This window comes from Urocampus carinirostris, chromosome 11 (assembly GCF_059441175.1).
Source record: "Urocampus carinirostris isolate Australia breed hairy pipefish chromosome 11, RoL_Ucar_1.0, whole genome shotgun sequence".
Lineage (NCBI taxonomy): Eukaryota > Metazoa > Chordata > Actinopteri > Syngnathiformes > Syngnathidae > Urocampus > Urocampus carinirostris.
Window position 1 is genome coordinate 29,033,823 of NC_142359.1, and position 27,458 is coordinate 29,061,280.

The 27,458-nt window shown below is 39.7% G+C and overlaps 1 protein-coding gene across 2 annotated transcripts; it reads right to left on the reverse strand.

Annotated features, from left to right (window-relative positions):
- Positions 1–1,293: 1,293 nt before the first annotated feature.
- Positions 1,294–22,266, reverse strand: hgfac (HGF activator). Of its 2 annotated transcripts, XM_088347572.1 has the most exons (14): positions 22,017–22,266; positions 21,897–21,948; positions 17,239–17,332; positions 17,060–17,133; positions 13,735–13,878; positions 11,973–12,104; positions 10,343–10,453; positions 9,351–9,525; positions 7,511–7,608; positions 7,160–7,424; positions 5,666–5,805; positions 5,372–5,512; positions 3,717–3,859; positions 1,297–1,628 (listed from the first exon to the last, which is right to left on the reverse strand). In XM_088347572.1, exons 1-14 carry the CDS (start codon positions 22,065–22,067, stop codon positions 1,455–1,457), a joined length of 1,794 nt encoding a protein of 597 aa, XP_088203698.1. In that variant the 5' UTR covers positions 22,068–22,266; the 3' UTR covers positions 1,297–1,454. The 2 variants fall into 2 exon arrangements, with proteins under 2 accessions (XP_088203699.1, XP_088203698.1); XM_088347573.1 differs by lacking the exon at positions 11,973–12,104 and having other exon boundaries at positions 1,294–1,628.
- Between the last annotated feature and the right edge of the window lie 5,192 nt (positions 22,267–27,458).

A 27,458-nucleotide genomic window follows, 5' to 3' on the forward strand; every position in this document is an offset into this window, starting at 1 on the left:
TGTCGCTGTATTGTTCAGCACAAACAAAAACGAGTGCTACACAGCACAAAGAAGAAGACGAAACAATTTGCTTCTCAAAAAAGAAAAAAAGAGAAAAAAGAAAAAGAAATAAGAAAAGGAGTATATAAAAATACTTAAAACAATAAAATAAGTGAAAAGAAAAAAACAAAGAAAGAAAACATGAAGAAAAAGAAAAGGAGAATATAAATAAAAAAAGAAAGGATGAGAACAAAAAGACACAGAAAAAATAGAAGAAGAAAAGAGAAAAATAGAATGAAAAAACAAGAAAAAAAGTAGAAAAAAATGTATTTTTCTTATTATTCGGATCAATATTGCTTTTTACCACTACGGGGCGTAAATAATAAAAAATGTCCCTTTAAGAAATATTTACCAAAAAATACTACGTCAACGAGACTGACCACATCTACTTATTTAAGTAAAATGTTTTTTTTTATTTCATAAGAAAAAAAATACCAATGTCCTCATACTGTAATCTCTTCCCTCAGTGCATTATGGGTTTGAAAATATTCCGCGATACATTATTTCTGATTGCATATTGTTACGAGCGGTCCCCAGCGGAGCAGAAGGCACTTTTGTCAAGAGGGGTGCTGTTCTGGCCAGCCTTAAATTAAATGCACAGTTATGACTGCAATCAATTATCCCCGTATACTTTTGCTGAGAGCAGGGGCCAGCAGAGCACATTTTTCTCAGTTCAAGCTGGTGGAGAATGCCAGTGCGGCTGCAATCCATTATCCCCGGGGAACTTTCACTGCGGGCAGTGGCCGTCAGGGTGCATGATAAAAATTCACAGGGGTCCTTCACAGATTTTGGCATACTGCAAGGAGTCTGTTTGAGGTCCATAGCTGCATAAAGACACCTCTTCACCCCATACAATTAGTAAGACTTTAACTTGAAATAAATACATGGAACGGCAAAAATGATGTTGGCAAGCTGTTTGTATTTATTTTCCTTTTGTTTCTGTCGCATTTTATGTTAGTTTTGCCGGAGATCAAAGAGATCAAAGCTAGGAGAGAAAGCCTAGCACGTGTTGTGAGTCATAGTTTTATTCATATTTAGTTTCTTTTGTCTTTTATTAGCAAAAATTGGTATTGGAGTAATCCAAAAGTAATTGAAAGTAATTAAGTTAAAGTATCCCTACCCAACCCTGTATATATATATATATATATATATATATATATATATATATATATATATATATATATAAATTTAACATTACTTAAATTGGTAGGTGTTTTTAAGGTGGAGAAAATCTTTAGAGCGGTAGTGTTGGCGAGTATGCACACAAAGAGGTCATTTTAAAACGGATGTGGTAACTGTTTACTGTATGATTTGTTTGTATTCAGTATTTCATCTTTTCACAGTTGGAGAAAGGTCATCGGCAGTCAAGGGCAAAACAAACAAATAATATTTTGATACTAATCCCAAATGTCTTTTCACGTTATTTTGGGTTTCCGTCTGATCACAGAATTGATCCATTCCATATAGTTGGCCACTTTAGTATAAACGCCCGGCTTTCCTGAACGACCGCAGCCTTCCCCCCAACTGATGATCCCATACAGGAAGTTGACGTCATCTTTTGCACAGGCCAGCGGGCCCCCGGAATCCCCCTGCAAAAAAATACATGCCGTTGATGCATTACAGACAGAAACATACCTGCCGACCATATCTTTTTTTTCAAATGGTAAACAACAAAACATAAACTAATACTTTTAGCTCTCCAATGTGATTAAGAAACTATAAAATGCAACAAAAAACCTATTTACTTTTCAATTTTAACCAATTTAGACACAGAAAACCTGAAAAACACGTAAAAAAATATGAATAAAAATGTCTACAACAAAAAAGAAAAGATCAGTATCTAGAAAGAGCCTCAACTTTGAGGGACTGATACGGTTTCTTCCGCCACTGAGACAATGCACTCTGTTTTGGAGCCATAATATCATTAAAATTTGTCCAAATTTGTCGTGTTTTTTAACTCAAAGCTGATGCTCCTCTCTCCTTGACTCAGCATGCAAAGCAGGCAGACACAGAGATGACACCACTCATATTGACCAGTCACGAACTAGAGAGAGAGAGAGAGAGAGAGAGAGAGAGAGAGAGAGAGAGAGATTGTGAGAAAAGAAAGATTGAGAGAGACTCAAAGGGCTGCACATCAATGAGGAGCCGGATCTCAGAGCCATTTAGATTGCAAACGACCCATTGCTAGTGTGTGACAAAATAAGGTAACAAATGGAGGCTATTGTGACAAACGTGTTGCCATTTTTTGATACTTGCAAATGTACATTTTTCCGTACAGATTTCTTTTACGTCGCACAAGTGTTAAAATGCATAAAAAAACTATTATATACAAGAAGTAAGATCTTAAAACCAAGCCCAAGTCTGAGAAAAACCTAAATCGTCAATCATTAGGTTCGGGTCAGGCTGGGCTTATCTCTCGTGGACTTTTATTTGAAAAAATATTTTTGTTCAAATGTATACTAACAAAATCTGTGAATACTGTACTAAACTCTTGCAATGTGAATACAAAGATCCTTCTTGTCTCTGTCTTATCCACTGGTCATTGTTTTTCTTTATCCCTCTACTGCTCTCTTTCTTAAAATGTCGTGCTAGATTCTTGAGGACGTACTGCTGCTATTTTTATGGCCCAGTTTTCAACCCATCAAAATGACAGACAGCCTTAAAGTTTTCCCGTAAATTCTTTAAGAAAATGATGGAAAATCGTTGGTTAAAGCAGACACCGAAATATAAAAGATAGAAATTTGTATACATTCTTGTTTCTTTTATATTTTGTTAAAAAATGATTTCTTGTGTAATCATAAATCACCTCTCCTCCTCCCAAGTCCTCACAAATAAAATACGTAATTTCAAGTTTGCTTCGGACTCAGTGCTGCAAATCAAGTTAATTTGCGGTCCTGTATTGGGTTTTGCTGAATTCTATAGTCCTGATATTACCTCTGGGCACCATCTTTAAAGATGAGTTGGACCTCAAATGGACTTTCAGCGGCCCCAAGGAATTATGGGGCCGCAAGGAATTATGATACGCGTGTGACACTTCAGAATACTAAATCACTGGGAAAAAATGCTGTTTCTGAAATTCTGAGTAGGCCTGTTTTTTTGTTACATCCATCCATCCATTATATGCACCGCTTATCCTCAGTAGGGTCGCGGGGGTGCTGGGGGCCCATCCCAGCTATCTTCGGGCAGTGGGCAGGGGACACCCTGAAATGGTTTCCAGCCAGTTGCAGGGCACACAGAGACGGACAACTTACTCGCTCATTCACACCTAGGGACAATTTGGAACAGCCAATTAACCTGACATGGATGATTATGGAATGTGGGAGGAAACCGGAGTGCACGGAGGAAACCCAAACAAGCACATGCAGAACATGCAAACTCCACACAGGGAGGCTGTGGTAGCTGGACTTGAACCCTGAACCTCAGCACCGTGGGGCTAGTTTCTATTTAATTGATGTGTATTTATTTTAGGAATATTTAATGTAAATACCGTACACGTCTTAAATTGTGCCAAAAAAACAAACTTTGTACAGATAAACGCACCGGTTGACAAGTATGCAGAAATAATGTAGGTCCATAATTGTAAAACAATGCTAATTATTAATCTTTATCATTTATATTTTGTTTCCTCTTAAAACATAAAACAAACTCTGATTTAAAGATGTCATTAATTTTATTACCTGGCAGGCATCCACACAGCCATTGAGGCCAGCACATATCATGTCATTGGTAACATGGCTGCCATACACTTCTGGCTTCCTGCAGGTGTCATGGTTCATCAGCCTCACTCCAGCCTCCTGCAGGCTGGAATAACCATCTGCTTCTGTAAAAGAAAAAGGGACAACATTATTTAAGTATCATATTTATTAGTAAGGGCGGCACAGCAGCTGAGTAGTTAGCACGTCCGCGGCACAGTTCTGAGGTCATGGGATCGAACCCTCCTGTGTGGAGTTTGCAGGTTTTCCCCGTGCTTGCGAGGGTTTCCTCGGGCCTTCCGGTTCTCTCCCACATTCCAGAAAACATGCATGTCAGGTCCATATTGTTCCTAGGTGTGAATGAGCGAGTGCATTGTTTGTCCCTGTGTGCCCTGCGACTGGCTGGCTTCCAGTTCAGTGTGTCCCCTGCCCACTGCCCAAAGATAGCTGGGATGGGCTCCAGCACCCCCGCAACCCTACTCATGATAAGCGGTGCAGATAATGGATAAAAGGACATTTATTAATAAACCCCAGTAAAGTCAATTTATCTTAAATATTTGCTATATTCGAAAAAAGAACCAGGAGACTGCAAACTATCTTTGAACTATTCACTGGATGCCAGGAAGACTGAATCTACAGCTGTGGAGCCTTTTTCAGCATGATGCGGAAGAAGTCTGTCTTATTTAAAACAGTCCCTAGTCTTATACCCACCCACCCACAGTGCAGGGGTGGTTGTTGTGCTCAAGCCCACCCCTGTGCCAATGTAAGACCCAATGGTCTTAATTGGTTTGGGCTTCATAATGTGTGCAAGAATGCTTCTAGATAGGAAGATTTTGAGCAAAAGAGGTCACGGATCAGCTCAAGTCTTCTATCTAATATCTCAGAGGCCTACTCGAACATGTATGATGCACATTATTTTTTTTTTAGCAAAAGAAAATAACTCAATGTTTGCGTGATCATTTTACACAAGGTCTTTACCGTAATAGCGCAATAATTCATATGTTGTTATTCTAGAAATGCATATTAAACTGCGTGCCGTTTGCGCAAACTAGTAACAAGAAATAGCTCTCAGCTTTAAAAAGGTTGAAGATCCCTGAACTAGAGACTCTAACATACTTGTCCTCTTGCTTGGTTGCAACTCCCATTTTTCACTCTACTTTCATTAGATTCTGTTTGTGCTGTTCACCAAAGGGAGTAGTACACACTGTTGTAGAAGATCTTCAGTTCTTGGCAATTTCTCTCAAAACAAAATTGACGGTCGAGGTTCACAAGAAAATGTTCTGGTAATTTTGAAAGTTTAATCACACCCACAAATGTGACGCTCCAGATATTTGCCTACCTCATAGGAAGGTCAGTTTTAGATATCCACCAGCTTAACTGTTTTCAGCTGTGCTAGTATCATCGCGCAATGGTTTTATCCTTTAGCTTTCTAAAGCAATTAGGTAAAACAATGTACTATTACAACGCTGGAATGCTAGTTCATGGAAATGGGCCTGTATACCCAGAATTAGAATTTTCAATTAAAAACAAACATTTGCAGCTAAAATTAATAAGTGCATTTCTGACACTTTTCATGTTTTCTTCATTGGAAAAATAAGGACGGTAGTGTATATCATTTTCAGATCTATGTAATCACTCACTCTCATGCATGTGTCCCCAGCCACTGATGGAGCAGCAGTAGTGGTCCGGGAATGCCACGCCTTTTTCGGGTAAACAGATTGGCCTGATGAATGGCGTCCGTTTCACACAGCGGCCGTCCTGCTTCTTCAGTTTAATAAGAACTGGCCCATTTGGGAGGTCAAGCAAAACAGAAACAAACGGTAAATCTTTTTGGGTTTGTTTGACAAGGGGTGGGGGCGCTTAGGGACACAGCTGCTAAGTGACGAACGGCATGAGGTCATTGTAGTTTTCGTGAATCATCAGCAAGTGGTTACCAATGTCGTGGAGCGTGGGGTTGAAGACGGAAAACAGTTTGGGAAAGATGTACTTGTCCACTCCGAAGGTTCGCGTGTCAGGACCGCTGACATTGAAGTGGTGCTGGCCAAGTACAACGCGTATCTGCGAGATCAGGGGGCTGAGTAGAAAAAAAATGATCACACGTCAGAAATAAATGACAACAATCCTGTGTGTGTAGGAATTAGGATGAAGATTATAGGGTAATATGCAATGTGGGGGTGTGGTTTAATGTGGGATTTTACTCCCCCGGGTGGAATTAAAGAGCCTCATGTCACAGTCTGTCCGTGGAACAAGACTGTGACAGCAGTCTGTCGCTGAAGCTGCTCTTCTGTTTGGAGATGATGCTGTGTAGTGGATGTGATGAATTGTCCATGATTGACTGCAGCTTTTTCAGTGCCCGTCTCTCAGCTACAGTTGTCAGGCTGTCCAGCTCTGTGCCCACAACAGAGCTCGCTTTTTAGTTATTTAATTAGTATATAAAAAGAAAAAAAACAGCAATCTGCTGTAGACTGTTACCCAACATATGCTTCTGCCACATTTCAGGCAGTGTGCATGTTAAACATTTGTGTGCATAATCCACATGCGTTGGAATAATCTCATTTAGATTTGGAAGAATATTTTGCCTTAATCAAGTACTTTCTGTGATATTTACATCTCAACAGATATCTAATAGTTTGAAATACTTTGTATTATCACGGTTTTCCCTCACTACTTTGTACTTAACGGCCTCAGTGAATCATAGGTTGAAAAATAATACGCAATCTATCATTCCCACATTTTTGTCAGGCCTGGCAGCTCTTTTTTTCTGTTCTGTCCACCTAAAAGTGGACAACACTTGTCCAGGTGCTATGCATTATTCCTGATTGTATATCATTGCAAGGCAAGACCAGCAGTGCGAGTGTTTGTCGGAAATAGCGCCTCTTTTATCATCATCACTGTATTCCTACCGAAAGTGAACTGCACCCATAAGGCCGCGATCCACTATTCCCATTACCATATTGCAAGCGGGGAGTGGCAGAAGGCACAATTGTCCAGAGGTGTGCCGTTCTTGCCAACCTAGAATAAAATGCATCGCTGGCTTTGATGTATTATCACTGATCGCCTATTGCTGTGAGTAGGAGTCGTCAGGGGTCAACATTTTTCCATCGGGCCACTGAAGTGTGGCCTCGTAAACGGCCTAAAATTATTTGTTTTGGTCGTGATCCAGTGCCAGCTGACAACTATTGCTGAGAGCGGGGAACAGGAGAGCAATTAGTGTCATTTATGGAGACTATTTTTTACGTTCATTTTGCTTAAAATGAATGGCACCCATTCGGCCACAATCCATTGTGCCCCGTCGACTTTTGCTGCATAGGGAGTTCGGCAGAGCACACACAGGGAAGAAGTTTACTTTGCGGCTTTTTGCACATAGTGGGTGGTTCTTGTCCCCATTCACTCGCCTATAAAAAAGGGATTACAGTAAATATACCTACTTGCGGAAGAAGCAGTGCGCCGCCGAGAGGACCCAACAAGAGGCGATCATGGTCCCCGCGCAGAAGTCGGACTGTCCGATGTAAATGGCCGCCATCCACGGGTGACTTCCGGGCAATGCAGAGGTTCCTCCCATTATCCTTGCTCGGGCAACGTGCACCCTCTTCTTGTGTTTTGTCCCGCACACCGGCTTTTTGTGTGACACTACGCGGTCTGACTCATCCAATTCGGGTAGTGCGTTGAACATATTCATTCTGCGGGAAGACGCTTTAGAAAGAAATGTTATTATTTCCGTACTAGAAAGGGTAGAAAATGATTTGTATTTTCTAAGATTATGTAGAATGCATTCTTACAAACTGGCATCTTGCAGGGTGGCACTGCACAGTACTCCCAGGAGATGGCGCCCTTGCTCAGAGTGTAGCACCATGGCATCTTGTCTCCATCAGGATTCCTGCACACACAAGCATGTTCTCATTCTATTTTGAAAATGAATGAATGTGATTATGGTGTTAGGTTACAATGACATCTAAATGTTACACATGAATACACAGTTGATTTATTCTCATTATTATTAGATATGTGATTACAAATGCTATAAATGTTGTTATTATTATTACTATTATTATTTTAGAAAAACGTTTAATGCCATCTTTGGGCTTGGCTGTGAAAATACTGTTTGACAATGAACAGGTCCATGGTAGAGAAACGGTTTCGGACCAATGGATCACAGCACCCAAATAAAAGTTCTTCCCACTCATTTGACACTTGATTGTTGGCTTACGCTCCACTTGGCCTACAGGAATAATTAGAACAAGTGGCTCAGAGAATAAATGAATTTTGCTTATCAAATACATCATCTAAATCTTCATTACATTCATGTAATAAGAACTATAACACATGTACAGTATATGCTGTTATTAATGTGAGCCTGTTATTGCTTCTAAGTCATCCATATACCGTATTTTCTGCACTATAAAGGCGCACCCCCTCAAAAACTGTTTTTTTGTTGTATGTGTTTCATACGAAAGGCTCACCGAAATGTAAGGCGCATCAAATTGAGCAAAAGCAAATGTGTGTGTGTTCGTGTATAACCGATGGACTCTATATACACTTAGGGCATATATTAATGCAATGATGCAATGATTGACCAGTTGATCAATGTTGCTGACCAAAATCGCAAAACATTGTATTCAACGGGATTCAATCTCGAAGAGTGGTGATGAGAACGATGACATTTTACCACTAGACCACTAGTTGCATGGATTAAATACAAAAAAATGCATAAGAACTTATCCCATCACCACACTATTTTTACAGTGCCAGCAACTCATATTAGCATAGTGCATTCTGATAGGTTAAAAACTATTGCGTCAATAACCTCTTGGTTCAATATGTATACATACATAAATTAGCTTGTATAGTATTTTTTTTAAATACTTTGTTTTCTCCATTCTTTAATATTCGTTGGTGAGAAGTGGAGAGACTGTTTAACATATCGGAATGTGCTATGCATATCAGTTTTCCTGGTACGCGAGTAAACATAGTGCATCATTTGTACCACTGGTCGTCAAGTGTTAAGTGTCAGCGCTCTCACTTGGGTTCGATTCCCGTTGCATACAATGTTTTGCAATTTAAGTCAGCGATGTTTGTCAGTTTGATCAATACAGTAATGTACAGTAAAAGCCTGTATGGTAACGCATACCTATAATTACTGTATGCATTTTCAATCGCGGCCGCCGTCCATCCATCCATCCGTTATCCGCTTATCCTGAGTAGGGTCGCGGGGTTGCTGGAGCCCATCCCAGCTATCTTCGGGCACTGGGTAGGGAACACGCTAAACTGGTTTCCAGCCAGTCGCAGGGCACACAGAGACAGACAGAGGGACAATTTGGACAGGCCAATTAACCTGACATGCATGTTTTTGGAATGTGGGAGAAAACCAGAGTGCCCAGAAGAAACCCACGCAAGCACAGAATGAACATGAAAACTCCACACAGGAGGATTCAACGTATCCACCGTATTCTGCGGTATATGCGGCGCACCGGGGTATAAGGCGAACTTTCGAATTACTTGGCAAATTGTGTTTTTTAGGTGCGCCTTATAGTCAAGAAAATCGGTAGTCATTTTTTGAATCTTTGCAATAATCATGCCCATTAGTAGGATGCTACTTCAGAACGGACTCAACATACACACCTGCAGTAGGAATGCTCTCCGAGGCCTTTTAGGGGCGCGGCCTCCACAGTGCCGACATGGAGCTCATCAAATAGAAGCCCCGAGTTCCAAGGCAGGCAGCGGGCACCAGATGCCGTTGTGGACGCCAAGCCTCGGTATGTCCTACCCCGACTGATGTAGCACTCGCTTTCTGGCTCTGTTTAGGAAGGAAAATATACTTTATTTCATTTAATGTGCACTGGATTTCAAGGCACATCCCACAATAGTCTTTTGTCATATATTTTTACGAGGCGCATGGAACTGAAACTACAGTTGGAGCTGCCCTATTTATCAGTGTTTATATTCGTGTAACGTTGGACACTTTAAACACTTATGGTATTTGTTAGTGCAACGATCGATCAATCAAGAAATGTCGCTGACGAAAATAGCTGATCACATATAAAAATGTATTCAATTTTATCATAATATCACACCCTTTTTATTCACGGTGCCAGAGATAAATGTTGGAAAAGAGAGAAAACAGAATGTTGTCCAGAAAGTTATGAAAAAACGCCAAAAAAGTACGACATGGAAAACAACTCTTTGGTGTATCTAGTGATGAATCGGACTACTTATTGATATCTTTCAGGACGAATTTCCAAGTTCTCAATTCTCTAACATACACATCTGGTACTGTGGGTAAAAATAGTGTGATAATGAGATAAAAGCTAAGGCCTTTTCATATCTCATCTATATCACTGGTCTGTCTAGTGGTTAGGATTTAATGCTTTCACCAGCGTTGCAACCAGCGTTCTGTTACGTGAATAAATACCAAATGCATTTTATATCATATCCACCAGTATTTTCTGGAATATAAGGTGCACCGGCTCCAATTTCTGGCCAATGCAGGATTTTTTAGTTGCGGCTTACAGTCTGGAAAATAGAGTTGTTTCCCCCTGCCATATTTTCAAACATAATTGTCATTTTGGCTTGCAGAGTCTATCTTAAAAGATTAAAGATTGAGTTCTACTTACTAAGGCTACAGTTTGCTCCGCTGTAGCCGTGTTTGCAGTTACAAACTTTCTTGCCTGTGGCGATGATCATCCGACATGTTCCGTCATTCTGACAAGGGTTGGAGCGGCATTCTGTTTGCATAAATTTGTGATGTCATTCTCATGATAGAAGATAAAGAATATAAGATGATGACCATCAGTATCCCCACCAAAATATACCTTGTAAAACTACGCTATAGTTATTTTTATATTACTATTTATTCAATGGTCTTCCTCTTTTGCTGCTGTTTTGCTAATCTGAGTAAAAATTGTTCAAATGTATTTGAGAAACAAGGTAAAATAGCAAAAGGATATTTTTTTGGTTTGGAAGCAATATATATTATTAAAAAATGAGAAATAATGTTCATTAAAATTACACCAAAAAATGCTCATGAGGAAATTACTTAATTACTTTTTTTGCAATGTAGAACTGCTAGATAAGACAGTTTGACAAATTTTCAGAGTAATTCTTCTTTATTTTATTTGACAAAAAATGTAAAATGTCCTAAAATGAGAAAAAAAACTGTTAATGGGTTAGAAATGTAATTTTTGCAGTATAGTTAGGCTAAATAAGACAGCTTTGCTAATTCTAAGTCTCAATATTCTTTATTTTTTTCAAGAGACAACGTAAAATACCAAAATAAAATATTCAATGTTACTTAGGATGTCAAAAAAATCTGCTTAAGTGGTAGAAATCTATTTTCTTTCAGTGTACATCTGCTAGTTAAGACAGTTTTGCTCATTTTAGGTGTAATCTTTCTTTATGTTATTCAAGAAACAAGATATACTATTATAAAGAGAAACAAAATGTTACCTAAAATACTATTAGGGTAGTAATTAATATCTGTTTGTATTCTAAATTTGCTAGATGTTGCACTTATATAAATTTAAGTAAAACAAGAAAATTACAATGAAGAAAATATTCATTTCTAATCAGTGTACATCTGCTCAATATGGCACTTTTGCCTATATTAAGTATATATTTAACTTCTTTTGTTTGAGAAGCAACGTAGAATATTATAAATGACCAAAAACATGTTACATAAAGTGACAAAAATGGGTAAGAATGTAGTGTTTCTATTTCATATCTGCTCATTAAAACCATTTTTTTCATTCTAAGTATATACTTATTCTAACATGTCATAAAAGGTCATAAAATGTTACTCAAAACAAGCGAATTCTTCTTTTAATGGTGTAAGATTTAAATCTTTTCAGTGTACACGTTACAGTAGATATTTTGAAAGCATAGCGATCAAATATAGCATCAAAGACCTGTTCAAAGATGTTTGTAGCTTTAATCAGGCTTCTATTTTACCCAGGACAAGATCAGTTTTGCTCGAGGGAGCGTAAAAGCACCTGTGTGGTTTCTCTCCTTTCTGCTGCAAATACCCATGAAATGTCCCCCCCCCCCCCCTACCCCCCATCTAATAAACCTGCGGGTGTGTCCAAAAATACCATTCCTGAGTCACAGTGAGTCATATAATCTGTCTTCCATTGGGATCAAAGGAAGGGTGTGGGGCCTGTTTAATATCTAGGCTAGTATTTTTAATTTGAATATGTGTTACCGTCGGTAACGAAAGCAAACAAGACAGTAGTGTCTCGTGAGTCTTACGCATGTAGCGGGCTCGCTGGCACTGGATTGTGCCTTCGACGCACGTGCACTGTTCCACATTTCGGAGATGAATGCGACCCCAAGACTCGCCAGCATTATAATGGTGCAGGTGTATGGTTTCGTAGCACTTTTCTAACAATCAGGGGGAGAACAGAGGCAACAAAGGTCAATGAAACAAAAGAAACCTGATTGTGCAGTTCTGGACTTTTTTCAAATAATTAAATTCCTGGCACTTCGTACTTTGTGGCATTGCTGGTTGAAAAATGTGCATTTTAAAATTTGTTTGGCCGCTATGCAATATCCTCGGTCAAATATTGCTGAGGGCGGTGGCAAAGAAAACAAATTTTGTGCAATGCGTGGAAGCTCTTCTTTTTTCCTTTGTTTCCGCCTAATATGTAAAAACGAACCACCAACCCCCTAAACCTAACCTAACCCATTACCCTCTAGTGCTAGGTCCAACCGTAAAACTCCAGTCCAGCCCCAAACTCCAGTCCAAACCCCAAACCTCTGACTCAACTCTAAAACCTAACACCAAACTCCGAAGCCTAAACCCTAACCCTCTATCCCAAAACCTAACCCTAAAATTAACCCTTTATCCTGATCCCAAAACCCTACCCCACTAACCTTAACCCTACCCCTGAACCATCTAACCCAACCCTAAAACCTAACCTCTAACACTAACTCTCTAACAATTCCCACAAATTACTAACCCTCTAATCATAACCCATCCCCCTAACTCTCTAACCCTAACCTAAAACCTGACCCCTAACACTAACCCTTAACCCTAACCACTAACCCTCCAAACCTCACCCTCTAATTCCTAACCACCCTATTCATAAACTCTTACCCCCCCTAAACCCTAACTAGGATCCTGGCTCCGCCGTGTTACATGTCGAAGTGTCCTTGGGCAAGACACTGAACACCTAATGCCCCCAATAAGCAGGTTGGCACCTTGCATGGCTGCATGGCCACCATTGGTGTTAGTGTGTGTGAATGGGTAAATGTGAAGCACATTGTAGAGCGCTTTGGGAAGTCTTCATTGACTTAAAAAGCGTAATATAAATGCAGATCATTTCCGTTAATTTAATTTCCAATTTTAAGCTCTCTTAAGCGGGATTTTTTTAACATTATGCTTTCAGGTAAAATATTTTACGACAACGCAGGTTATATTCCCTCTTTTATTTTCATTATTTTCCATCCATAATTGTTAAAATGTTGCAAATTATTTAAAATAGCCAAACAAAAAAATGTATACTAAAAAAATGAAAAAAATATAATGCCTCTATAACTAGATAATTTGACCTGAAAACATGATTTTATGTGCACTGTTTAATGTTTCTTTAAAATCATTTAAAGATAAAAGTTGGTAAAATAAGATAAATGTACAAAAATATCAATGTTTTTTACCTCTTCTCTATGAGATTATTTATCCAATTTTGAGGGAATTTTTAAATAAAAGAAATTTAAAAAACAATTGCAACATTTTTACCTCTGCTATATCACATTATTTAGCTACCTTTAAGGATTTCCTTGTTTATTTCCCTAGAAAAATAAATAAACGTAGTAAAATAGGATAAATGCGACTAAACTGAGCCAAATAATCTACCAGTGAAACTATTTTTTTTTTCTTGCAGTACCTGTATTCATTCATAAATGTTTGACGTTTAAACTTGGGTAGCCAGAATTTAAATGAATCTATGTTATGACATGTTTATACTATCCTAAGTATGGAGTTTGTCCTTCCCACAGGTGGCATACTCACTGCGCTCGCACAGACTTCCGGAAAAGCCATCAGGGCAAGAGCACTCGAATGAGGGGCCTTTTCCGATAGGTGTGCAGGCGCCACTATTTTGGCATGGATTCCCCTGACACGGATTGGTGATCCTTCTTGATGTCTGGACAGATACTGCAGAAAATTTCACATTTATAAAAGTGCAGACAATTTAAAAGTAAATATTAACATTTCTGATCAAAATTTCAGTTGAGTCCAAAATTGCTATCGTTTTACAGTGAACCCTTGATGATCGCGGGGGTTATGTTCCAAACAGTACTTAGATGGGCAAAATCCATCAAGGAGATACCTTTTTGTTATTTTGACGATTATCATTAAATTACAGCATATTACAAAAGTGAGTACACCCCTCACATTTCTGCAGGGATTCAATTATAATGTCTAATTGAACAACATCGAAGACATGTCACTTTAAGACAATGAAAATAAGTCAGTATAAAGCTTACAAAAGAGACTGAATGTATTTTTCCCCTCAGAATAAAATCAAAATATATCCATCAATAGCTAAACCCCTGGCAACAAAAGTGAGTACACCTAGAAGACACTAACTACACCCTGAAGTGGCTAAACAAAGCACTGCTTGTCATTTTCCTCCAAAATACCATGTTGCTTGCCACTCTTACTTGGTCTCATGTGTGAATAGGGAGCAGGTGTGTTCAATTTGTTGTACAGCTCTCACGCTCTGTAATACTAGTCACTAAAACTCCCACGATATCACAGCATGGCAAGGAACTCTCTCGGGACTTTAAAATAAAAAGACTTGTGGCACCACATAAGGATGGACAAGGCTACAAGATGATTGCCAACTCCCTTAAGTTGAGCTTCAATACAGTGGCCAAGATCTTCCAGCGTTTTAAAAAAATATATCAAGATGCACTCACAACAGGGCTCGTGTTGGATGTCAAAAGAAGCTGAGTGAACGTCCACAGCGTCACATCCACACGCTATCTTAGAAAGATAGGCGCAGGAGTGCTGTCACTCCTGCCGAGATTGAAGAGGTGGGGGGTCAGCCTGTAAGTCCAGTCTATTTATGAATTTCACTTTTCTGCATGTCTTTCGTGGGGTCCATTGTGAATGATAGCTCTTTGTAGAGTGGGAAGGGGAAAGGAAAAGCATGCCTGGATTTATGCATAAGCACCAGTTGCCAAGTAGAACTCTGGGAGAGGCAAATAGCAGTGCGTACTGTACTGTCTTTTTAACTTTGTATCCTGAATCGTCTTTGTAACTAGAGGCAATATGTTCCCATTTAGGTACTTTGTAACCTGAAACTTTTGTATGTAGAGGTTCCACAGTTCTCAAACTATACACCACATATTTCATCAAATTGGTCATTATGACTATCACCCCAGAAAGAAGCCTCTTCTGGGGGCTTTCTACAAAAAAGCATGCCAAAAGTTTGCTGAGGAAATGTCAACACAGGTCATAGCTTACTGGAGAAATATCCTCTCGTCTGATGAGACGATTAATAATTTATTTGGCTCAACTGGTGTGAAGCATGTGTGACGGCAACCATGTGACGAGTACAAAAATGTTTGTGTCGTGGTGGTGTGCATGGTGTTGGGAATGTCATGGTTTGGCACTCTATGAGTGTAACTGGAATTGGAGTTGCATTTCCTTAAGGGAAACATGAACTTAAGGATGTACCGTGAAATAATCGAGCAGAGAATGATTACTTGATCGCAGAGCAGTGTTCCAGCATGACAATGACCCTAAACACACCTCCAAGATGACCACGGCTTTTCTCAACGGGCTAAAGGTAAAGATGATGGACTGGGCCAGCATTTCTCCAGATCAAAACACAAAACAAGACAAAACAGAAGAGAAGTATGCCTAGAAGGATCACGGCGGTTCTTCTAAATCATAGAGATGTCTTTTTTGACCCCTCTTATGGATTTTTTCCCAATATACAACATCAACAACAAAATTGTTTTCCATAACTTACCATCAGGGTTGGGTAGGGTTACTTTAACTTGATTACTTTCAATTACTTTTGGATTACTCCAATACCAAATATGTTAATAAAAGACAAAAGAAACTAAAAATAAATACAATTATGACTCACAACACGTGGTAAGCTTTCTCTCCTGGCTTTGATCTCTTTGATCTCCGGCAAAACTAACATAAAATGTGACAGGAACAAAATGAAAATAAATCCAAACAGCTTGCCAACCTCATTTTTGCCATTCCATGTATTTCGTTACTCCCCAAGCCTGCACAAAATTTAGTAATTTTATTCATATTTAGTTTCATTTGTCTTTTATTAGCATGTTTGGTATTGGAGTAATCCAAAAGTAATTGAAAGTAATCAAGTTAAAGTAACCCTACCCAATCCTGCTTACCATATCCAAACTTTTAGGTTTTTCATGGGTATGATGAATTACTAAAAGGCATGTCTGCCTTTGTCCAAGTTGTATAACATGCTGATCTGCTATTGGTTTGCGTCATAGCAATTTGCTATTGGCTGTACTAACTCCCACAATACCTTTCTCTTCATTTAACTAAGAATCTCGTGGTCTTCTATAGGTCCCAAGGCTTGCAGTGATGCTCAAGAAAGAAGCAAAGCATGATAACAGGGGTAACGTAGCTTGCGATAAAATACAAAGAAGGCACAGAAATTGCTACCTCTCCGAGTTGCATGGTTGTAACTAATCAATGATTGGGACAATTAGGAGTAAGGAGGTAATTAAAGAAAGTAAATCTTCTAAGGGTATGACAATCATCGCAGGTGGAAATTTTAAATCAAGTTTCATTTTTAATTCACCGTCGCCGTCTCTACTCCCCTCTGCATCCAACCGCTAATGCCACTTAATCAGCTCAAGACATGTCACATCAAGGGCTAATAAAATTTCATTTTTCTGTTACATGTAGATTTATGAATAATGATATATAAACATATACACATTTATCAAACAAAAAGCAGTACCGGTACTTATTATATACCAGTTTGTCTTTTAAATGTTTTTATCTGACGTACTAGGGGTTTGGAACACATGAGTCATGCATTACTCTGGGTTTCTTTCCCCAGCTATATGTCAAATTCCCTTTGCAATTTCAACATCAGGTCAGATTAATGTCATATTGTATTCTAATATAAATTGAAAGCAAAGAATATGGTAAGCTGTTTTATAAATGTTCACATATTAAACTGCACAGTTTATTAATGCACAGGTAGAGAAGAAACGGAAAGTTTGTTCAACCAATGAAAACACAGAACACAATTCAAATCTGTGAAAAGTGATCCGTGTAATAGCAAGGGTTCACTGTATATTATGCTTATGTTAATGATATTGCTAACCAATAGGATGTCGTCGGTCATGCACACAGAAGCCCCATTTCCGGTCCCGGTCGAAATTGGACGTAAGAGAGCACCTAGGATAAGATAGGGAAAAAATAAGCATACAATGTTACTTTCCCTGAGAAATTTACAACATGTGCGTAAAGACTCTTCCTGACTATTATTTTCATTGATCTCACCATGGTCTGGAGGCGATGGCTGTGATACAGTGGTGATGAATTCTTCCACCCTGGCGAAATGGAAGGACACATTCTTTGCCAGATGTGGTGAAAACTGTTAGTGGGGGAAAATAAAGGTTTGAACGTTTCGCTCTCCACAATCCTATTGTGGACAACAAATGGTCCTGCTAGCAATACTGTAATTTACTGTTGTTTATTGCGGTTAGTGGGGACCTTAACTCCATTATGTAAAAATCCACAAACATGGGCTCTGCCGACCCCTACTCGCAGCAATGGTCGGCTGGGAATAATGGATTACATCCACAAGGGTGCTGTTGATTTAGGTAAAAAGAACGAAAATGGGAGGCCGGGCACAAAAAGTGCTTTGCCAGCCTATGTTCTCACCATAATCGACCAGGAATAATCGACCGTAGCCAAAACTGTATATTTAATTTCAGGCAGGCCAGAGTGGCACGCCTGACAAAAGTGAATACTGCCGGTCACAGCAATATAGGATTGGGGATAATGGATCGCTGCTGCATGAGGGCAGTTCATATTAGGACCAAATACAGTAACAGGAAAACAAATACTACAGACAAGGGCTCTCTAGTGTCCCAACTCGCAGCAATATGTCAGTGAGAATAATAGAACATGGCCACACGAGTGCTGTCCACTTTAAAGCCCCAGTGTGTAATATTTAAACACTAGATGGCACTGTTGTTTAATGTGAACCCCAACCAATGCCACAGCATGCAACAAGACGGCAGACAAACATGGCAGCGACCTAAGTGCGGATTCCACAATGTAAAAGCAATACAAATTTCTAGACTTATTGTTTTTTATGAAAAATAACAATAGTCTGATAATTCATGTATTTTTGCCTAGTATTCAAATCAATGTTTTTTTTTTACTGTATAAAAGTTTTTTCTTCCACTACGAGGCACTAAATATACATACTGTCCCTTTAAGGTGGACGGAACTGAAAAAGAAAAAACCCATCAGGCTCAAATAATATACGATTGAAGATAACCGTTTGCGAACGCATGAGTGCAGCTGACTTTTTGGTTGACAGAATGGCAAAAACAGTCGCAAGGCCCAACAAAAATGCAACTTGCGAGTGAGGATAATAGATCGCGGAATATTTTTCAACACGCGACGCACTGAGGCTACTAAGTAAAACCACGAAATAGCAAGGGATTTCAGTAAAGAAAAAACAGATTGAGCCCCTTAATGTATTCAAGATCTCAACACTCACTGAAATATGTCACATATCATTGGAAAGCCAAAACTGTAAGGATTCAAGATATAACGACCCTTTAGAAATATACTCATCACAGAAACATCACGATCAGTCTAAAACAAGGTCCCCGAAAATTAAAAAGCCTGTTTAACTCACCCAAAATTTTTCTTAGAATTTATTTCACTGTTTAAACGATTCTCCACAAACATTGTCTTGTTACATGTGCAACAGTCCAGTGAAACCAACCATGTAAAATATTGACTCCAAAGCACATGATAATACAGACTGATTTTTTTTTTAAAAATCCTTTAAAGCAATCCTGCATCATTTGACCATCCTTGTTGTAGTTGGTCTGTTTCCCTCAATAATACCCCTTTAACAGTGAACAGACTGTAAAATGATTCCTAATATGGCCGTGAGCTTCTGACCGTTCAACTGACACCACTTACGACCACTTGCAAGATTTTTTTCGTGGTCTGTAATCCAAGATAGCTTAAAATTGAACTGTATAAAAATAAGGAATAACGGAAAAAAACGACATGCATAACTTTGGCTCTAATTATCATCAGCCAGTATCGTTCGACCGTTTCAAATGATGATCGACACATTTGTTAGCCATTTAAATTCCCAACATAATTTTGCAGTGGCTCAGGAGGTAGAGCGCTCGTCTTGGGATCAAGAGATCGCAGTTCGAATCCCGCCTCCTCCGTGTTAGATGTCGAAGTGTCCTTGGGTAAGACACTGAACCCCTAATACCCCCAATAAGCAGGTTAGCGCCTTACATGGCTGCACGGCCGCTATTGGGAAATGTGAAGCACAATGTAAAGCGCTTTGGGAAGTCTTGACTTGAAAAGCGCTATATAAATGCAGATCATTTCATTTCATTTCATTTCATTTCATTTCATATCTACAGTGAATTGCAACTTGTAAGCCATTTTATGCACAATTGTCACACGCAAGTGTGCACAACGAGTGATTTGTGGAAAGAGAAGTCAAACATTTACAACTTTTACAATGTCTAAAAATGGCCAAAATAAAATACAAGATTGCAGAGGTTTTAGAGCTGTAAACTGGTCACTTTTGGAAACGCCGAGACATAACTCTAGAAAAATGTGTAAAACACAATGTTCAGTTTTTCCGATTGTGATCAAATTGGATGTGGGACAAGATAAGGCTTTATGCTATTGTCCCAGCAGTTTCCAAGCTACAGAATGTCCATGCTACACTCTTCAACAGGCATGTGATTGCGGGACAAAATTCAGGCGAGAATAAAACACTTCTATTTCTGCTGAGATATTTTAGTTCAGGACAAAACTTCAGCATGGTACGTTTCAAAAGTAAAAACAAGTAAAATTATCTGTTTATGTGAACATTTATGACGTCACGTTGGACATCTAATCTTATCTCATTAGCTGCACCGCTTATCCTCAGTAGGGTCGTGGGGGTGCTGGAGCCCATCCCAGCATTCATCAGGCAGTAGGCAGGGGACACTCTGAACTGGTTGCCAGCCAATCGCAGAGCACACAGGGACAGACAACTCGCTCGCTTATTCACACCTAGGGACAATTTGGACCGGCCAATCCACCTGAAATGCATGTCTTTGGAATGTGGGAGGAAACCGGAGTGCCCGGAGGAAACTGCCAGCAAACCCCGCCTCCCGGTCACATGTCAGAAGCCAAAACCAAACCCCACCCCATACCAGCAGATGGCACTGTTGGACTCATCATTGCATTGCAGGACATTTACCAAAAACTATACACATATTTCAGCAGGAATTTCAATAAAACAAAAATTATTTTGTAAATTATTATTACACCCGTTACATATATATATATATATATATATATATATATATATATATATATATATATATATCAAGCACCGGGAGAACATACAAATTCCGCACAGGAAGTCCGGTAGCTGGATTTGAACTAGAGGTAAGATCGGGCCCAAAAAAAGCACCCGAGCCCGACGCAGGCCCGAGGGGTATTAAACCCGACCCGGACCGAGCCCGACTAATTAACTGGATTTGCTGGCCCGGCCCGAGGGGGCCCGAAATTACATATTTTATTTATAAGGAGGGGTGATTTATGATAACAAATTAAACTCTGCCTTTTGTTACAACATCTAGGGGTTTGGGGTTTTTAAGGGTTATTGATCTATCTTCGTTATTCGTTATCCATTATCCGTTATCGGTCAGTTCATTATACGCTACAAAGCCTAGGAGCCGGGACACTTACTCTCAGCCAAAAGGCTAAGCTAAGGTCCTAGCCCTATAGCCTTGTTGCGATCATTGCGAATGCACCGTTCCCGGAGGTACTGCAATACCGGGCCGATGCGTGGAGTGGACAGAGCAAGCTCCTCCACTGAAGAACACAGTTTGTAAAACCACAGGCCTAAGTTAAATAAAACTGTATAAACATTTACATCTTTTATATTTCTGTGTCTGCACTGCAGATGTTACATTAAGCGACAATCTGTCATTGACGTTTTTTTTTTTTTTGAGGTAGCAAAAACATTTAAGGGCGTCCGTCATTTTGACGACTTGATCATTGGGCCATAATCCACAGCAGCAGTAGTAGTACGTCCTTAAGATTTTAGCGCGGCACTATCATTGAGGGGGTGTTGACGTGTTGTGCCCTTTTCCGACTCCTATGCAAATCCCCCCCTGATCGTATTCTATATAAAACGCTTATTAAAACTCTTACCAGAGTGCGTTTTCCTCGTCAGTTCTCCTCTCTTGAGTTTATCCTTAACTTCTTGTTGGTCCGACTCCATATCGGGGATACCAGGCCAAAATCACGCGAATTTGCGGAGGGGAAGATTATTAAGAGGACAGCATTCACGTCACGTCACGTGCACAGAGCATGCTCTGGCTCCGTTAAAAGCAATTACAGCTCCTTCTCCGTTTTATCCAAATTATTTATTTTATAACAAGTATTCCTTGGTCTAGTATCCATACATAGTTTAAGTATATATTTTTAATGAACATATATTTATAATTATTAAAAAAAAAAAAAAAAAAAAAAAAAAAAAAAAAAGCAGGACCGAACCCGACCCGACCCGACCCGACCCGACCGTATGACTGACATTTCAGGCCCGACCCGGCCCGAAATTGCCTCGGGTTCGGGCTCGGGCCATGAATCTTAGCTCTAATTTGAACCCACACAGGAGGTTCCCAAGACCTTAGAACTGTGCTGCACACGCGCTAACCACTGCGCCGCCGTGCCGCCCCACGTTGGACATGTACACAGCCATTTACGTCACACGCGCAGACGGCAGGATAGACAGTATTTTGGCACTAATGGAACCCTGTAGTACACTTCAATATGCACATATCCAACGGCATCTGACACCGACACGAGCAATGACACTGGTGCGCGCAATGTCAAGATACTGCAGTTGAAAAGCTTGTATCTCAGGACCCGAAACGCTTTACCTTTTTGACTCTTTGCAAAGGAGTTCCCGGTGATAACGGTTTCGTGCGCACACTGAAAACAGATTGCACAGTTCATCACTAAACTTTCGCGTGTTACTTTAATTTCAACGTTCTACTTACCGCCTCCTCGCTGAGAACGAACGAAAGTAAAAGTAAGAGCCGATATGACATTGTTGAAGAAAGTAGAGATGCGCCAGAGGGGAAAAAAGATGCCGTCACGTCATGTGTGGAAGTTTGAAGCGTGTCAGTGCGCTTTTACGCACAAGTATTATCCCGTCCCACGTTGAGTAAACTGTTTGCGTCATTGGGTTTGTCCACGTCCTGGCGTATTCCGCCGCCTACGCTTGGTGATTCCACCGCAGTCTGCGCTGGTTAAAGAAGACTCGTCTGCACCCACCCAGAGATGGGAACCGGAACTACACTGTGGGAGTCCCGGCAGCAACGGGGGATATACTGTGGAAGTCCCGGCAGCAACGGCCTGAGAGGACCCACTGTGGGAGTCCCGACAGCAGCGGAAGCTACACTGTGGGAGTCCCGGCAGCAACGGCCTGGAGAAGACCCAAAAAGAGGACTGTAAGAGTGCTGTTTGGGAGGGTGGGATGGCAGAGCTACGCCCTTGCACAATAGTATTGCCTTTTACACGCTGGTTAACTACTGTTGAAAGAAAATAACTCTGAAATTGTTTAATTGATGTCGGTTTTGTTTTTGCTGCTGTTGGAGTCGGTGGATTTTTTCAGACCGAGGACAATCAACTTTGGCCTGGACGGATCTATTGACACTAACAAAGATGTTATATAATGAAATTGTGAATATGCTTGATTGCTATTGAGTTTTTCGAGAAAGGTTGTTCAAACCTCACATTGTGTTTGTTGTTAAAATCGTCATATTGGAATATAATATTGTGAATATGCATGATTGCTGTTGTGTTGGTCATAATTGTTTTCTGTTGTTGGTGATCTATTGACACTAACAAAGATGTCATTTAATGAAATTGTGAATATGTTTGATTGCTAATAGGATTTTCGAGAAGGGTTTTTCAAATCCTCACTATGTGTTTGCTGGTAATAACATCATATTGGAACATAATATTATGAATGTGCTTGATTGCTGTTGTGATTGTCATGATTGTTTTATTTTAATATTAGTGTCAATAAATTTGTTCAAACCAAAAACAAGTCCCATCGGAAACCTACGATTTATTTACTCATTTATTTCAGGGGAGGGGTTTTCTTTGCCCGGAAGTGCAGCCCTTCTTGGTTTGTTGATGCGTTTATTTACATTTAGCCTGTTTTTTTTAAACTGGATGTCTGACACATAGAAATGACACAATTTCTAGTTCATTTCCAGATAGTTTAGTTAGAACAATTTTATTGACACTTTTAACAGTAAATAAACAATGTGAGGTTTGAACAATTTTTTTTTCGACACCTTTAACAGCAATTAAACATATTCACAATTTCATTACATCATTTTCTAACAGTATGAGGTTTGAAAATTTTTTGTCGACATTTTTAACAGCAATTAAACACATTCATTATTTCATTATATCATATTCTATCAATATGAGGTTTTATCGACACTTTTAACAGTAATTAAATACATTAACAATATCATTATATCATATTCTAACAATATGAGGTTTGTACAATTTTTATCGACACTTTTAACAACAGTTAACCAATGTGTAAAGGGCAATACTATTTTGCAGGGGCAACGCTCTGTCTTTTCAAGTGGAATTTCTTCCCACCCTCTCAAGCAGCATAATTTCCAGATAGTTGTGCAATACAATTTGAAATACTAACGAAATTTTGGAATGTTTTTTAATGTGTTTCCCTAAACTCACCTGGAATGCAAATTATCTGTTCTCATTGGAATGAATGACGATCAGTGACGTGCTGTGAGGTTTGCGTCTGGGCAGGAGTACTGTAGTCAGTTTTACAAATTGATGAACTTTCCTCTCATTCATTAATTGATTGTCAGAGAAAATGAGCAATATACAAACTGCAGCCTAAAAAATCGTTTGCTTGTTTTACTAATAACATAAATTAAGTCTATGTGCCACTCTTTTTGAATAAAAGCATACATCAAGGCTTAGAACAGAAAAGTTATCCACCAGTATGAGAACTTGTCTTTGCAATGCGAAATATAATACTGGATGGCTTACTTGCTGTCACTTGCTAATATTACAACTAACGGTATAACCTTTAAGGGACAGTGCGTACAAAAAACTTTCATCCAGTAAAAAAACAAAACCATTGATTCGAATACTAGGCAAAAATAAATGAATATCTTACTATCAATCTTAATTTTATTAAAAAAAAAATCATTGGTCGAGAAATTTGTCATTCTTTTACACCCTGGAATCCTCACATAGATTGGCACCATGTTTATCAAGCATCCTGCCACCAAGCTGTGTAGTGTATTACTGGCCCTCGTACCAGACAACACAATGCCCTCCAGTGGTCAAATGTAACACATTGTGGCTTTATGCCCGAGCCAGAGCCCAGCTCGAGCTCAGCCTGAAATTTGGATTGGGTAAAACATTACGTTCTGGTTTGGATGGGGCTACTCTCTCGCTGACTTTTTTTTTTCATCATCCACCCATCAATGTTCTTCTTCTTTTTTTTCTTTGTGAAGGATAGTCCGCAATGGATTCCGTTCGCACCCCTCCTCCTCCTCCTCTCGAGTCCTCACAAATAAAATGTGAAAATTCAAGTTTGCTTTAGGCTCGGTCTCTCAAACCAAGTTAACTTGGCGGGCTCGGGCTGGTTCAGGCTTGATTACCCTTGGGTCGGTTGGTCTGGATGTTTTGGGCCCAAATTTACGTCTAATTACAACTAAATCTATTGTTTGGAAACTCGATGTACACCAAACCAGAATCCTCAGTCTCACTCTTGCCCTCTGCCATGGGAAAAAATTGCATGCCTCCTCTGTATCTGCATACCGGACAGGACGGGACAGACAGGATTGATACCAGATACACGAGCAGATACTGGACAGATGGGATTGATACCGGACAGGACGGGACAGACAGGATCAATACCAGATACTGGAGTCAGATATCAGACAGGATTAGACAGAAAGGATCAATACCGGATACTGGGGACTGGATGCAGATATCAAACAAGACGAGATAGACGGGATCGATACCGGTCAAAACACACGTCTTGTGGGTGCTGAGGTTTGTTGATGGACTGACAAGGGGTGAGTGGGAGCACTGAGCTTAAATAGGGGGAAAGCCAATCAGGCAACAAGCCGCAGCTGGCGCCAAACGGGCGGGGCCAAGTGAGGGCAATGGGCAACCGTGACAGAATGTATATACATATTTTTTCTATGAGATGTACACAATGTAAACAATCGTGAAAACATTTCTTAATCATTTTTTATTTATTTATTATTTTTGGACATTTTAGTTTTTTTTAAATCCCTTTTCACAGTGTTTTTTTTAAATTGATTTTGTTTGTAAAAAAATATAAGTTCCTCCTAATTTATACACTTAAAAAAAGGGTTTCTGGGAGTTGCTTAATACTTTTTCATAATGAGCTTTATACATCACGTTTAGGCTGTTAAATCCCATTGACTCATTGAAAATGTGGATTTTAGTTATTTAAAATGTATTTGTTTGGTTCTTGTATTTGCATTTTTAACAGTTAACAATGTGAATTTCTGAAGAAAAAAACATATCTCGTGTATTTATTGAAAGTACATCCCAAGATACCCCATACTGCAGAGCAATATCACTAAAAGGAACAAATTCTTCCCAAGGGCCATCACTACCCTAAACAAGCACACAAGACTGCAAAAATATATATCTTGCCTCTACTTTATATAGGAAAACGAGTGTTCATGTCTTACTGCTCCTATTTTGGAAATATGTTGCTACTACTTTTTATTGCACTATTCTTCAGATGCACTCATGCCAGTATCTCCTAAATATTTGCCTTTTCATCTTAACATTCTTTTTAAAAAAAATTTTTTTTCCCCTTTTCCTCATATCTTGTAGTGCCACGTCTAATGTTGTTGTAAATAATTTGATGACTATGCCAATAGAGACAATTCTAATTCTAAAAGGCAATATTACAAGTATAGGCTAAAGATGTATTTTACAAATTGTCCGGTTAGAATGAGATGGTCTTTTGTCTTTTATATTGTAATATCATTACTTCACGTTGTAAAAATGTGTCTTGTTCTCCCAAGGTTGCGCCTTGTAAGCTTTCTTAATGACAGACTACGTTTTTGTTCTCACAAAGGTCATAATTTTTTTCCTGGTAAAAGAAAACTACTTAGTCTTCATAACATGACAACTATACATGTAGTCATTATGTGGTTTAGAACCTCTGCTTTAGGATAACATTTGAAGCTGGGTATGCTTTGTGGGCATTCCCGCAGAGACATGCTGTGTCAAGAAAGAAAAAAAAATCCCATTATCCAACCTCCTAATTTGCAACAGCTGTCATTTCGGCTTGGTCCAGATGTAACTAACTCACTATACAAGGGTACTGCTGCACTATTTAACCATCATGTTGACCATTTTTCACTTACCAGAGAGGGAATTATCAGTTTACAAACACCTTAAAAAGGACTAATAGTCATTGATTTATTTTTAATTGTATGTTCAGCAGTTTTTCTTCATTAGAAAAGTGCTTGCAGTTAAGTATTGGCGGGGAGGGGGTATTGGGGGTGTTAACACAACCTAAAAGAGACTTCAGGCGGCTCACCCGGAAAAAACTGAAGCCCGGGGTGGGGTGTTAAAGAACCTAAAAGCAAGATGTCAGGCAAATCATCCGGCAGAAACGGGCGTCTGCTGTGGTCGTGCTATACGACCTAAAAGCAAGATGCCAGGCAGATTAGGCAAAAATAGGGCGGCTGGTGTGGAAATGGTACACGACCTTAAAACAGTGGGCTGAGCTGGCCGGTTACCCAACCTAAAACCAAGGTGTCAGGCTGCTCACCCGGCAAAAATGGTCTGCTGTGGTGGTGGTAGTACACAACCTAAAATAAAGAGTTCATGTGGCTCACCTGGCAAAAATAAGGGCCTGGGTTGGGGGTGGTACAATACCTAAAAGCAAGATGTAAGGCAGCTCACCCGGCAAGAACAAGGCCTGGGGTTGCGCAATACCTAAAAGACAAATGTCAGACAAGATGTTAGTTGGCTCACTGGGTTAAATACGGGGGGCTTGGGTGGGAGAGTTACATGACCTGAAAGCCAGATGTGAGGTGGCTCACTTGGCAAAAGCAGGGGGCTGAGCTGGGGTGTTAACCAACCTAAAACCAAGATGTCAGGTGTCTCATCCGGCAATACGGAGGACTGAGCTGAGGTGTTACCCACCCTAAAAGGAAGAAATCAGGTCCTCACCCGGCAAAAACGGGGTATGGGGTGGTGGTGGTACATGTCCCAAAATAAAGAGTTTAGGTGACTCACATGGCAGAAATGGGGGCCTGGGGTAGGGGTGGTACGAAACCTTAAAGCAGGATGTAAGGCGGCTCACCCGTCAAAAAAGGGGGGCTGTGGGACCGGTGGTACACGACCTGAAAGCAAGAGTTTAGGCGGCCCCACTGGCA